The sequence below is a fragment of the Cannabis sativa genome, chromosome X (genome assembly GCF_029168945.1).
Source record: "Cannabis sativa cultivar Pink pepper isolate KNU-18-1 chromosome X, ASM2916894v1, whole genome shotgun sequence".
In the NCBI taxonomy this organism is placed as follows: Eukaryota; Viridiplantae; Streptophyta; class Magnoliopsida; order Rosales; family Cannabaceae; genus Cannabis; species Cannabis sativa.
Window position 1 is genome coordinate 79,713,266 of NC_083610.1, and position 14,114 is coordinate 79,727,379.

The 14,114-nt window shown below is 30.6% G+C and overlaps 2 protein-coding genes across 2 annotated transcripts; one reads left to right on the plus strand and one right to left on the minus strand.

Moving 5' to 3' along the window:
* Positions 1–2,726: 2,726 nt before the first annotated feature.
* Positions 2,727–4,150, plus strand: LOC115699492 (probable carboxylesterase 2). The gene has a single exon (XM_030626943.2). It carries the CDS (start codon positions 2,861–2,863, stop codon positions 3,866–3,868), a length of 1,008 nt encoding a protein of 335 aa, XP_030482803.1. The 5' UTR covers positions 2,727–2,860; the 3' UTR covers positions 3,869–4,150.
* Positions 4,151–4,558: 408 nt separating this feature from the next.
* On the minus strand, positions 4,559–7,137 carry LOC115699502 (uncharacterized). The gene is made up of 7 exons (XM_030626953.2): positions 6,900–7,137; positions 6,634–6,810; positions 6,195–6,413; positions 5,484–5,638; positions 5,298–5,403; positions 5,053–5,166; positions 4,559–4,954 (listed from the first exon to the last, which is right to left on the minus strand). The coding sequence occupies exons 2-7, from the start codon at positions 6,802–6,804 to the stop codon at positions 4,832–4,834; spliced, it is 888 nt and encodes a 295-aa protein (XP_030482813.1). The 5' UTR covers positions 6,805–6,810; positions 6,900–7,137; the 3' UTR covers positions 4,559–4,831.
* Positions 7,138–14,114: the final 6,977 nt, after the last annotated feature.

The following is a 14,114-nucleotide window of genomic DNA, read 5'->3' on the forward strand; positions in this document are numbered from 1 at the left end:
ACATTATTAATGTATATTATTTTAGTAATTGATGATAACATATAATTACTTAACCCAATAATTTATTTTCTTTCTCATTCAATAATTTTAGTTCGAATTTATTCCTCCCAATAAATTTTGATATGGGTCTATTTAATACATATTGCCGGAGAGACTTTAATTAACATACTATAGATAGATTTTGGTTTGGGTATATATATTATGATAATATGCTCTTGCGAATTAAGCTTATTATGAGATTAGAGTATTTGATTATGGGTTCAATTTCAACCATTCAATGGTTTCCTATACCATTCATCTTAGTATGTATTGATTTTGTATTTATATTTTTTTTAATAAGTTTAATCGATTATATTCATAGAAATATGAAAATTAGTTAACCAAAAGAAGAATTTGAATGAATTGGCTATTTAAATATATTTGTTGATGCTAATTTTCTTATTTTACTTTAAGCTTTCCTGTTTAAAAAAATTTGTATGCAGATTAAATAACCATTACCATCTCATGGAAGAATTAATAACTTTTCAATTAATCCTTTCTATTTTTTTCTTTTTCTTAATCAGCCTCTTTAATTAATTAATTATTAAAACAAAAAAGATCTACAACTAACATTTTTTCGAGAGTTATCAAAATTAAGGACATTCATATATTTTTCTTCACCTTTTTAATTAATTTTTAAAATCAGATTTTTAAATTAATTTATAAAAAAAAAAAAAATCCATATTAATAAATATCTATAACAACAAAACATAAAACTACTAATCCCACAAAACATTTTTCTAATTTTTCTATATTAAGATTAGTTTTATATAATAATTAATAAACTAATATAAATAATAATTAGTTAACTAACCGTAACTATCCTCGGTCTATCAAGTTTATTATCTTTTTATAAAAAATTTATTATTAATAATTATACATATACTTATATAAAATCCATGTATCTTTCTTCTTTCTTTTTTCTTTTGAAACAAAATTCAAGTAACTCTCTCTTAAAAAATATGTATACCTATATTTACGTATCATCTCAAAAAAACCTATAGGCCCTATTCTTATCAATTCCTACTTAATTAGTTCTCATTATATAATATAAATAATTATTTAATATTTAATATTTAATTATATAAATATATAATAATGGGTAAATATAATCATGAACGAACTCTCCATTCTAAATTTATTTTTTCAAAAGTTAATAAAACAAAAATATTTATATACTTAGGTGTAAAGAAAAATTTAAAGATGTATTAATTTCTTAAAAATAAATAATCGAACTTATCATTAGCACTTATAAGAAAACGATTAAAATTTATAATAAATATAAATTTAAAGTGAATAGTTAACTCAAATTTTTATTTATTTTATGTAGAGAGCAAACCTATTAAGATGGATAATGAATAATGATAACTACAAGTGAGATACTGATGACAATATTTTAGAATCATATGATGAATTTTCTATAAATTTATATCAAAGTCTTTTTTTTAAGGTTTTCAATTTATAAGAGAATTGTTCGATTTTTAATTTTTTTTTCTTTTCACTATAATATTTAAAAATGTCTCTTTATTTACTTTTTCTTTTAATTGTAAGATGATTACTATTATTTATCTTTTTAAAATTTCTTTTGAGTTTTAAAGATTTATAATTTTTTTAATATTTTTATTCTTTATAACTTTTGAAAATACTTCTCAAATAGTAAATAGCATAAATTACATAAACCTTATAAATTAATATATTACTTTTAAAATCTTTTAAAAAAATTAAGTTATTTTTAAATTATTTTACCTTTTATTTAGTATCTCAGAAAAGAAAATACATTTTATTTAGTATTTTCGTAACAATTTTTTTATTCCATTGATTTTTTTTTTTATTCTGTCATCCTTTTTTATGTAAAAAAATAAAAAGTTTATTAAAATAGTTACTCATATTATTAAAAAAATTATATTAAAAATATCAAATTTAAAATTTGATATAATTTTATGTTTTAATTATTACTAAACATAATACACTGAATGCGAAACGCGTTTTCTAATTTCTTATAAAAGCTAACCGACTAAAATTTAAAAATAAGTTAAAAAATTGTGAGTGCATAATTTTGCAGGTGTGGAGATGTGATTGTGGACGTGATGGTTGTGATAAGTGACGTCAACAACATGCAAAACAATTTTGGTATAAGAATTAACCCTCGAGATTTTTGTAATTAAATTACAACTAATGTTCTCAAATGTAAATTTTCTTGAAATGATTGTGTTATTAGACATCATTATTGAAATGATCATCTTATTAAACACTGATAATAAAAATAGTTGTCTTATTAGACATCAGTATTGAAATGGTTGTCTTATTAGATTACAGTATTGAAATAGTTACTTTATTAAGTAGCAGTGAGCATTTGACTTATTGAAAATATTTATTTTTAATGTTTGTTTGCAATGTGTAGTGTAACTTCGTATGTGCTTATTTAATCCTCTTTTTGTAATTTTTATGTATTTGTAAAATAATCCATAATAATATTTTATAAAAATTATTCAATTTAAAATATGTAACCCATAATGATATGCATGATAAGTCATAGTGGTATTGGGAGTATTAGCGCTTTTAGCCTTTCTCTTTGGTTAAACAACTCTATAATTAATTCCTTTTTGATGATTAATGCTCTATAATTAATTACTTGGTAGGTTGTTGTTGGTTGGTGAATAGATATTATATATAAAAGAAACAATATGATACTTATATTAAGCACCATTACGAAATCCATCTTTGACTTTGAATATTATCCATCCTTGTCTTCTTGATCTCTATTTAAGAGTAGCAAAACCTCCTTTCACTCAAAATCTGTGTAGATAAATAAATATAAATTATGGGTTCACACAATCTTGACTCAACAACTATACCACAACAAGTCTCCATCGAAGCCTTCCCTTACCTTCGAGTCTACAAAGATGGAACCATCGAGAGACTCGCCGGGACCCAAATAGCACCCACTGGTCTCGATCCTCAAACTGGGGTTGTCTCTAAAGATGTAATCATTGCTCCTCAAACAGGCGTCTCAGCTCGACTGTACCGACCCCAATTGCATATTAAGCTCCTTCCACTCGTGGTTTACTTTCATGGAGGAGGTTTCTTCATATCATCAACCGCCGACCCACTTTATCACAACAGCCTCAATCAGCTGGCCGCAGAGGCCAAAGTCATAATTGTTTCCGTCAATTACAGGCTTGCGCCGGAGAACCCTCTTCCGGCGGCTTATGATGACTGTTGGGAGGCGCTCAGTTGGGTCGCTTCACATTCCAGCAGCGGCGGTGGTGTTCAGTCACCGGCTACGGAGGAACCGTGGCTGAAAAACCACGTTGATTTCAACCGGATTTTCCTCGCTGGAGATAGCGCCGGAGCCAACATTGCCCACCACCTAATCTGCCGAATATCGGAGCAGAACCCGAGTCGAAGACTGATCAAGATATGTGGGGTTGCTTCAATTCAGCCGTACTTTTGGGGAAAAGAAGCGATTGGGTCGGAGGTGCATGACTTAGTTCGGAAGAGTATGGTGGACCGGTGGTGGAGTGTGGTTTGCCCTTCAGACAAGGGAAATGATGACCCTCTCATAAACCCTTTTGCAGAGGGAGCTCCGAGCTTAGAAGGGTTAGAAACTTGTCCTAAGATACTGGTTGTTGTAGCAGGGAAGGACATATTGAGAGATCGCGGTTGGCTTTACTACGAAAAAGTAGCTAAAATGAGTAGTAGTTTGGGTTGGGGAGGGACCATAGAAATTATGGAGACACTTGAAGAGGACCATGTCTTCCATATTCTGAATCCCAATTCTGAAAATGCCAAGGCCTTGATTAAGCGTTTGGCTACTTTTCTTAATTAATCAATTAAGTATATATATATATATATAAATATATATATATATATAAAGAAAACTACCAAAGCAGCTTTTGTGAAAAACAGAACCAGCTTTAATAAATGTCACACATCTCATAATTTTGAAGTTATTATTATGCGTCCATTTTATTAAGGTGACAATAGTTTTGAAGTCACTCTATTTTGTATTTCTAGTGTCATATACATCTCATACGTGTGTTTGTTGCGTATAAATATTGGCATAGTGATTATAAAGTTAGTACACAGTATTTGTGCACTATATTTGCTATTTGGTGATGGTGCCCCCCACTTTTCCTCTCCAATATATTTATATGTCATTATAATTAACGTAGTCTTTTTCTTTTGGTTTCACTTTTCCAATGTTTCGAATAGCTTCGGTTATTTCGAGGTGCTTCTTCGCATCCTGCCTTCCCGCATTTGCAATTGCAAGCTTCTCTCGGGGCAAGTACTTTACCGCCAAACTTAGCAGAAAACTGGACTCATATAAATCTTTCTATCAGAAAACTGGACTCATAGGATAAGCTTTTCTAGGAGGTGAAATAGTAGATATATGTCATTAAAAATCAAGATAAAATGGCTACAGGCATGTACAGGTTTTCTATGCATGTTAGGATTTTTTGCAGAAAAATAATTTGAGAAATTCTTACTCACACCCTGTTTTTTGTGTTCAAAGGAATAGAAACAACAGTTAAAGCTTTATTATATGTAGTCAAATCTCAAATGTACTGTCATATTACAAAATTGGTAAGTAAGATACTAGTTTCTAAATCTGTCGCATCATATGCCAACGAAAGGAAAAAAAAAAAACACATCTGATTTCTCATCGAAATGGCAAAAATTGCTTCCTTTGATTTCTCTGTGAACCTACCAACTATAATAACTGTTGTTCCAATAGAGTCACATCATAACAGTAGTCTATACAAAAATCTTTCACGGTTATTCCTCCCTCCTAAGCATTGTCGCAATGATGAATGGGTGATGGGGGCAGTGTCTCTATATCCATATCTGCAACAGTAAAATCAATCTTCTTCTCAACAGGGTAGTTCATCATTGTACTAAACTTCCACTTTGACTGCAAAAAAAAAAAAAAAGACAGAAAGGGGCTTGAGACCAGGTCCTATTATTAACATGTCACAAAATCTAGAAAGCAGTCGTATCTTATTTTTGAACCTTAGGCGGTGTGCTGCTTCTATGCACTTCAGTTGAACCTACGGAGTAGTACATTGATAGTAATTTCTTGTGATCAAGTTCCAGTGCAGTGTTTTCTGCAGAAAGATTGTTGACCTGTGCACCATAGCTCCATATCAGTTTATAACTAGGGATCTACAAACAACAAATAAAAGAAAACGGAGAGGCAGAGAGTAAAGGCAAAATTTCCACAGTAGGGAGTGGTTCTAAGGCCTATCTTGTCTCACCAATTCTTCAGCTTTACAAAGGCTCATTTTCAGATGCTCCTTCTCAGTCTCTACTATCTTCAACTGAGCAGCTATTGACATGACTTTTTGAGTCGATGGCTTTAAACTACAAATAATAGCAAAATTAATATGAAAAACGATTCATAAGGATAATTATACAAACTCACTTATTATAGAGGGACTTACGAATTCCACATTTCTAGCAACTTTTGACACGACTCATTGCTTCTGTTAGCTTCCACAAACAACCGTCCATATGCAGCATTCTCCTCATTAACCAATGTTCCTAAAATAGACTCAAGAAGAGTGTCTTGAGTAGTTGTGCCTGGAGATGTATCAGCCTTCAAAATCATAACAGAAAGAGAAAAAAAAAAAAGAAACAAAGTGAGAAGAGGGAGGAAAAATAAATAACAGTGTTACATGACTATTACCTAGCTAGAAAACAATATAAATATGAAGTGAGAATGTGTGCTAGCAATATAAATTCTTATAAGAAGTGAGTGTTATTTTATAATCTCATGCTTATTAAGCAGTGGAAATTTACCAGCAGACAAAAAAAAAGTTTTATCATCTACTAAATTTTACTTTTTAACACGTAAATAACTTTCTAGATAATAAACACAGGGACAGGGTGATAACTTCTTAACAGTCAATACATGAATGATCTAGGAGTCGCACAGCTTGTCCACCACACATTCTCAATTAAAAGAATAAAAAATTATTAAGGGATCTTCCAGAGCAAATTCAGTTTTAAAAAAAGTAATGGTATAACAAGTTATTATAGTCTTCTCAATCTATTAACAGAATGCCATTTTATTGTACGGTGAAAACAAGTCAAACTAAACAGTAGATGTTTAAAGAAAATAAAAGAAAACAAAAGCAAATTGTAGACATTACCACAAGCTTCTCATCATTACATTTGTAGAACACCAGTTCCTCTGACAATCCTTTCATTTTCTCATCCAATTCTTCATTTCGAACCTCAGCATCCTTAGCACGTTTATCAGCTTCGTTCATTAAATGAATCATTGATTCCCTATCACGATCATGTAACGAACACTCTTGTTCCAATTTCTTACCAAAGCTCAAAAGACGGCTGCACTCAGAAACTAGTTTCTGATTGTTTTCAAAGAAACCAAAAAGAACACAAAAGAAACAACCTTTTTTCAGAAAATTGAAATACATATTAGAAAAAAACAAGTGACAATTCCAGCCTCTGAATACAAAGATAAAGAAAATGACAAAAACTTTTTGTATACAAAAGATGTTCTTGGAGTGCAAATTATGCATCAAGATTCAAGAATCAGGAACTGATACTTTAGATGAAGGAACATACCCTAACGCATTCGATTGTTAGGTCTTTATCCTCCAATTTTGACTGCAGTAGAAGTCTTTCCAATTCTGACACTGCCCGATACTTCACCTCAAGCGTGCTAGTCGACACAGGAAGTCCTATGATGTAATCAATCGACTCTTTGATGCGGTCGTCGACTATAGAAAGATCCATTGGTTCCTATCAATTCAAAACCCTACATAAATCCCCAAATACGAAGATTGAACAAAAGAAAACTCAGAAAAAAATTCCAAGTCCCTGAAATTTACCAGTGATATAGCGCAAAAAAATCGGAGCTTTGATGGGGGAGGGAGAAACTCCACACCGTGAGGACGTTTCCGAAATTGAAATCCTGGAAGTAGAAGTCCGTACAGATCAAAACGAAGAAGAAAATGGAAAAAGAAGACTTGGAAGAGGATTTGGGGATGAAAGAAAAGGGAGGCCGACCGTTATAGAGCGCGCTTGTAAATTGTAATTGCTAAGTCGTTATTGGTGACGTGGCTAACTAACAACATTATTATCCAACTATCCAATGAATTTATGTATATTTTTTTGGAATTTTTTTTGAAAACATGGTAAATATGAATAGGAATTTTTTTTAAAATAAGGTAAATAGTTATCTTATGTAATTGGTTACTATTGACCTCGCTAAATTAATTAAAGCGATTAGAAACAATTAATAATAATAAATATGCAAATTAAATACAAAAAGTATTATAGAGATTTGGTCTCGTGATGATAGTAATAGCATACTATTATTTTTCTTGTATTGACTTGTGAGAAAAGAACTACGAAATTCTTGATATTCCTCGAAATTAGCTCTTACAATGGTCTTAGCAGCTTAAGTGATCTATGGAATGAATGATTTCAGATCCCCGAATAGTAAAATAGTTTCACTATTATGTATGAGGAATAAATTCGTCAGTTTAGTTTCTCAAAATAAATAAAAAATAAATTAGGAAACTTAATTACTTTCTTAAAACAAGAGAAATGAAAAGAAAAACTAAGTAGGTTTTCTCTTCTCCTGTCGAATTGAATCTATCCCACAAAATTAGGGATTTGATCGAGATTTGTATTGCTTGAACATTTAGAGAATATCCTTTAAAATATTCTAGTTGCATTTACTCTGCTCGATACATGCGAGCTGACTGCAAAATGGACAACTTCTTCTTTAAACTAGTTGTTTATGTCATAAATCACCTTAGAAGGTACACCATGAATCGAATTGTCTGTCCAGGTTACAAAATCCTTTCCACGTGTCAGCTAAATAGACGTCACATCACTTTATGCGAAAATTGGGATAACATTTTCTCCCAAGTCCACATGAGAACTTCTTGCTCGCACATGAACTTATTCAGCCACTAAGTTAGTTGGATGGGTGACACATGTTTACTCTTCGTACAATCTTTGATCTGATGTGACTGAATGAAGATTTAATTATTTTTTTGATATCGGAGGCATTTAATGTTACCTTGAGATCTGGACCTCAATTGGTGCACTGGCGGTTACAATATATGCATATTGTCGTATGTACTTCCCAACATACGTGATAATTATACTTTCTTAGGGGAAAACCCAAAATTTGAATTTTAGATTACCATATTACCCCTCTAACTGCCAATATAATAGGTCAAAAATTATTTTAAACTCTTTTAGCTATTTTTATTCTCAAAGAAAATTAATGCAACCTTGATTTTCTCTCTGAAATCTTTGAAGAACTCTCTGACTGAAGCTTGATCTTTAACATTCATTCAAGCACATTTTAGAATTTCTAAGTTGTGAGTAAATTCTCTTTCTTCTTTTCATGTAATTTTTTTAAGTACATGCATTATTATTTTGAATTACTCTGTAAAATCTAGATTCTTGAAACTGTTATGATTCGAGACTATAAATTTTATGGCTTTTGATTTTTGACGTTAACACACTCCCATGACATATAGGTTTTTGAATTTCTAGGTTTTCCTCATTGTTTTTGCTAGGAACTATTTGAAATTAATAATAATAATAATAATAATAATAATAATATATTTATATATTTACATAAAAGACTTTCACTGTTTTGTCTTCTTTTGAAATATACATATACATGTAAAATGTAGATAATTATGAATGGGCTTTATGGGCCCTTGAATTTTGAAAGGGATGATTTTTTTTTTTTTTTTTGAAAAAAAAAAGGATGAATTGAGATAGGGGAATTTTCATAAATAAGAGAATTGAGAGTATAGTTTATTTTTTTATAGCATAAATAAATAATATTATAGGGTTATGGGTTTTTTTTTTATTTTTTATTTTATATTTATATGGTTTTTTTATGCCATATTTTTGTAAAAAAAGTAGAAATTTCATATTTGTAAAACAACAATAAATTTTGCCGAAAAAGTCGTCGTCACCAGAAAAGTTGCCGGAAAAATCATTGCCGCCAGAAAAGTCGTCGTCGCCGAAAAATTCACCAGAAGTAAATGTCTCATATGTAACTAAAAATATAACTGGTTATACGAATAAAAACTAATAACTCAAACTGGTTATAATTGAAATATAACATAATAAATAAATATAAATAACATAAAATAACTCAAACCAGTTATAATTAAAATAGAATCGGTTCTATAACAGTGTTATAATGAATAAAAATAAATAACACGAAAGAACTCAAACTGGTTATAACTAAAATAGAACTGGTTATATAACATAATGAATACAAACAAGTAACATGTAATAACTCAAACCGATTACAATTAAAAACAAAAAAGAAATCATTTCCTAAAACACTGAAATATAAATTAAAAACAAAACTAGTTTCACAATAAAATACTTCATAACACATAATACCTCATAAAACCGGTTATAAATTTTTTTTTTTTTTAAAAAAAGTGGGGATTAATGTCTCGGATATAATAAAAATAGAACCAGTTCTATAACATAATGAATAAAAATAAATAACACAAAATAACTCAAACTGGTTATAATTAAAATATAACCAGTTCTGTAACATAATGAATAAAAACAAATTACACAAAATAATTTAAACCAATTATAATTAAAATAGAACCGGTTCTATACAGTATTATAATGAATAAAAATCAATAACACGAAATAACTCAAAACCGATTACAATTAAAATAGAACAGTTATATAACATAATGAATACAAACAAGTAACACACAATAATTTAAATCGATTACAATTAAAAAAATAAAGGGAAAATCAGTTCCTAAAACACTGAAACATAAATTAAAAACAAAACTAATTCTACATCTTAACACATAAAACTGATTATAATTTTTTTAAAAGGTGAGAATCAATTTAAAAAAATACTGAGGCATAAATATGAAAAGAACCAGCTCCATAACAAAATAAATAACACAAATAATAACATACAATAACTAAAAATATAATACAAAAAAAAATCGGTTATATTTATCAACTAGTTAAAAATTTGAGGAAAAAAAAACTAATTTCGTAAAGCAACTAAGATAAAAACTCACACACAAAAACTAATTAAATAGAAAAAATCAATAAAAAATTAGTTCCTTAAATTAACTAAATAAAAAAATCAGTTCTCGAAATAACTAAATTAAAAACTAGTTTCAAAAATAAATAATTCAAGAATTAATTTTTGAATTGATTAAATAAAAAATCAAATGACATAAATTAAAATAGACTCGGTTCCACAACAAAATGACTAAAAACAAATAACACACGATAACTCAGAAACCGGTTATAATTTAAAAATAGAGCTAGTTTTATAACATAATGAATAAAAATAAATAACACAAAATAACGCAAACCGGTTATAATTAAAATATAACCGGTTCTGTAAAATATTGAATAAAAATAAATAACACAAAATAACTTAAACTAGTTATAATTAAAATAGAACCGTTTCTATAATAGTGTTATAATGAACCAGTTTTATAACAATGTTATGATTAATAAAAACAAATAACACAAAATAACTCAAACCGGTTATAACTAAAATAGAACCGGTTATATAGACATAATGAATGAGTATTTTTGCGGTAGATATGGTATGAGTGTAATTATTTGGTGGGTTGGAGCATGTTGAATGGATATTTTTGTTTAAGCTAGTTTATTTAACTAGTTTTTGTGTGTGAGTTTTTATCTTAGTTGCTTTACGGAACCAATTTTTTTGTCTTAAATTTGTAACTAGATGATAAATCTAAACAGTATCTTTATATTATATTTGAGTTATTGTGTGTTATTATTTGTGTTTATTTATTTTATTATGGAACTGGTTCTTTTCATATTTATGCCTCAATATTTTTTGAAATTGATCTCCATTTTTTTTAAAAAAATTATAATCGGTTTTATGAGGTATTATGTGTTATGAGGTTTTTTATTGAGGAAATTACACTCTATAACCTTTTTATATTGTCCTCTTTTATTTTTACCTTCTTTTTTTAAAGTCTATCGTTTTTACCTTTTTTTAAACATTGTACAAATTTTACCCTTGTCACTTCAAGATACTCTCTATGTGACTCTCTTATGTCAGGATATTTTGGGTACAATACATATAAAAAGAGGTATGTTTCAATTAAATATAAAATTAGAGGTAGATTTGATTAATTGATTAATAAAAGTGGTATTTTTTAACTTACCCCTTTTTTATTGTAGAACTAGTTTTGTTTTTAATTTATGTTTCAATGTTTTAGGAACTGATTTCCCTTTTATTTTTTAATTGTAATCGGTTTGAATTATTGTGTGTTACTCGTTTGTATTCATTATGTTATATAACCGGTTCTATTTTAGTTATAACCGGTTATAATTTAATTAAAATTTGTTTGAGTTATTTTATTTTATTTGTTTTTATTCTTTGTGTTACAGAACCGGTTATATTTCAATTATAACCGGTTCTATTTTTGTTTATATTTGAGACATCTACTTTTGGTGACTTTTTCAGTAACTTTTTCCGCGCGACAGTGAATTTTCCGACAACGATGACTTTTCCGGTGACTTTTCCAGTAGCGGTGATTTTTCCAGCGACTTTTCTAGCACCGATAGTTTTCGACGACTTCTCCGGCGCCGGTGACTTTTTCGGCGACTTCTCTGGCAAAGCTTATTATTGTTTACAAATATAGGATTTCTATCTTTTTTTACAAAAATATGACACAAAAAAAACCATATAAATGTAAAAATACAAAAAAATCCATATCCCCATAGCTTTATTTATTTATGCTATAAAAAAGTAAACTTTTAAAATTTTCCCATATATAATGTACTTTCTACATTGAGATATAAGATGGTGTTGGGAAAACCTATTGCAATTAACCACAATATTTTCCCTCTTTGTATGTCAAAAGTGGGATACTTATCAAACACCACAACAAGCAATTATTAAATATCAACCAAAGCACCACAAGAAATATAAAATACACAAATCAAGAGTAAAAGTGAGACACCAAGATTTTTACGTGGAAACCCAATGCGGGAAAAAACCACGGGACCGTAGTCCGCTCAAATCATCCACTATCACCAAAGTTCAATAATGGGATTACAAAGTTCTTCTCTAGAAAAACTAGAGGCTCACAACAACATCAAGATTAAACAATCTTGGATCAATACAACTTTCATCATCATCTCCAAAGATGGATACACAAATAGAAAAAGTTTGGGTCTCACCAAATGGGTATTGTAGAAGAGCACCTTAGAGAGGACAATCGCCAAATCGGAAACGGTAGATGGGTAGAGCGTCTTGCAAGGATTCACCACCCAAAATTTGAGCTAAAATAGATAAGAATCCACCACTTGATCTTCAATGCAAAATGGCAAAACCCCTTTCTCTCTCTAGCTTTCTTTCTCTTCTTTCCCCCTCTTTTTCTTTCTTTTCTCTTTTTCTTTCTTGCTGCTCACGAAGCACTCATGCTTCCTTTCTTCTTTTTTTTTCTTTAATTGATTCAAATAAAATGGGCCTAAGCTCTTATTGGTCCAACCCACCAATAAAGGGGCGGACCCAACAAATCTCCCCCTCCGCCTCAGTTGGTGGACTCTACTAAGCCCGCTCTTCGCCTACAAGCTTTGAGCTTCTCTTTAGGCAAAGCCTTTGTCAACATATCGGAACCATTCTCACTGGTATGCACCTTTTCTAAGTGCAATTCTTTCATCTCAGGCACATCACGAATCCAATGATATCTAACATCAATATGCTTGGATCTTGAATGGAATGTTGAATTCTTGGAGAGGTGAATGGCACTCTGACTGTCACAGTAGACAATGTATCTTTCTTGCTGTAAGCCCAACTCTTGTAGGAACTTTTTCATCCATAAAGCTTCTTTACAAGCTTCAGTTACAGCTATGTATTCAGCTTCTGTAGTAGACAAAGCAACACACTTCTTTAACCTCGATTGCCATGAAACAGCTCCCCCTGCAAATGTCATCAAGAACCTGAAGTGGATTTCCTAGAATCACATTCACCAGCCATGTCTGCATCTGTGTACCCATCAAGCATAGGTCACCACTACCAAAGCATAAGCACAACTTGGAAGTACCTCGTAGATATCTCAATATCCATTTCACTGCTTCCCAATGATCTTTACCAGGATTAGAAAGGAATCGGCTAACAACTCCAACTACATGAGCAATATCTGGCCTCGTACAAACCATAGCATACATCAAGTTGCCAACTGCAGATGAGTAAGGTATTGAAGTCATTTCTTGTTTATCCTTCTCACTTGTAGGACATTGTTTGAAGCTTAGCTTGAAATGGGCTGCAAGTGGAGAACTAACTGCTTTAGCTTTGCTCATGTTAAATCTTTCAAGAACTTTTTCAACATAAGCTTCTTGAGATAACCAAAGTTTCCCATTCTTCCTGTCACGAGAAATCCTCATTCCAAGTATCTGTTTCGCCGATCCTAAGTCTTTCATAGCAAAAGACTTGCTCAACTCTTCCTTTAGCTTCTCAATCTTTTTGACATCATGGCCAACAATCAACATATCATCAACATACAGCAGGAGAATAATGAAATCATCATCAAAAAACTTCTTTGTAAACACACAATGATCAAAAGTAGTTCTGGTATATCCATGGCTCGACATGAAGGAATCATACTTCTTGTACCACTGTCTAGGTGCCTGTTTGAGTCCATATAAGCTTTTTCTAAGCTTGCACACAAGATTCTCTTTTCCCTTGACTTTGAAACCCTCTAGCTGCTCCATGTAAATTTCTTCTTCCAAGTCACCATGAAGAAATGCAGTTTTCACATCAAGTTGTTCTACTTCTAAATTCAAGCGACCAGCTAAACCAAGAACAACTCTAATAGAGGACATTTTCACAACAGGAGAAAATATTTCTTCAAAGTCAATAAATTTCTTCTGACTGAACCCTTTCACAACCAATCGTGCCTTGTACCGTTGTGAGCCATTGTTTTCTATGTTATGCCTGTAAACCCATTTGTTCTTAAGAGCTTTCTTCCCTTTAGGCAACTTCACCAAGTCATATGTGTGATTCTCATGCAGGGATCCCATCT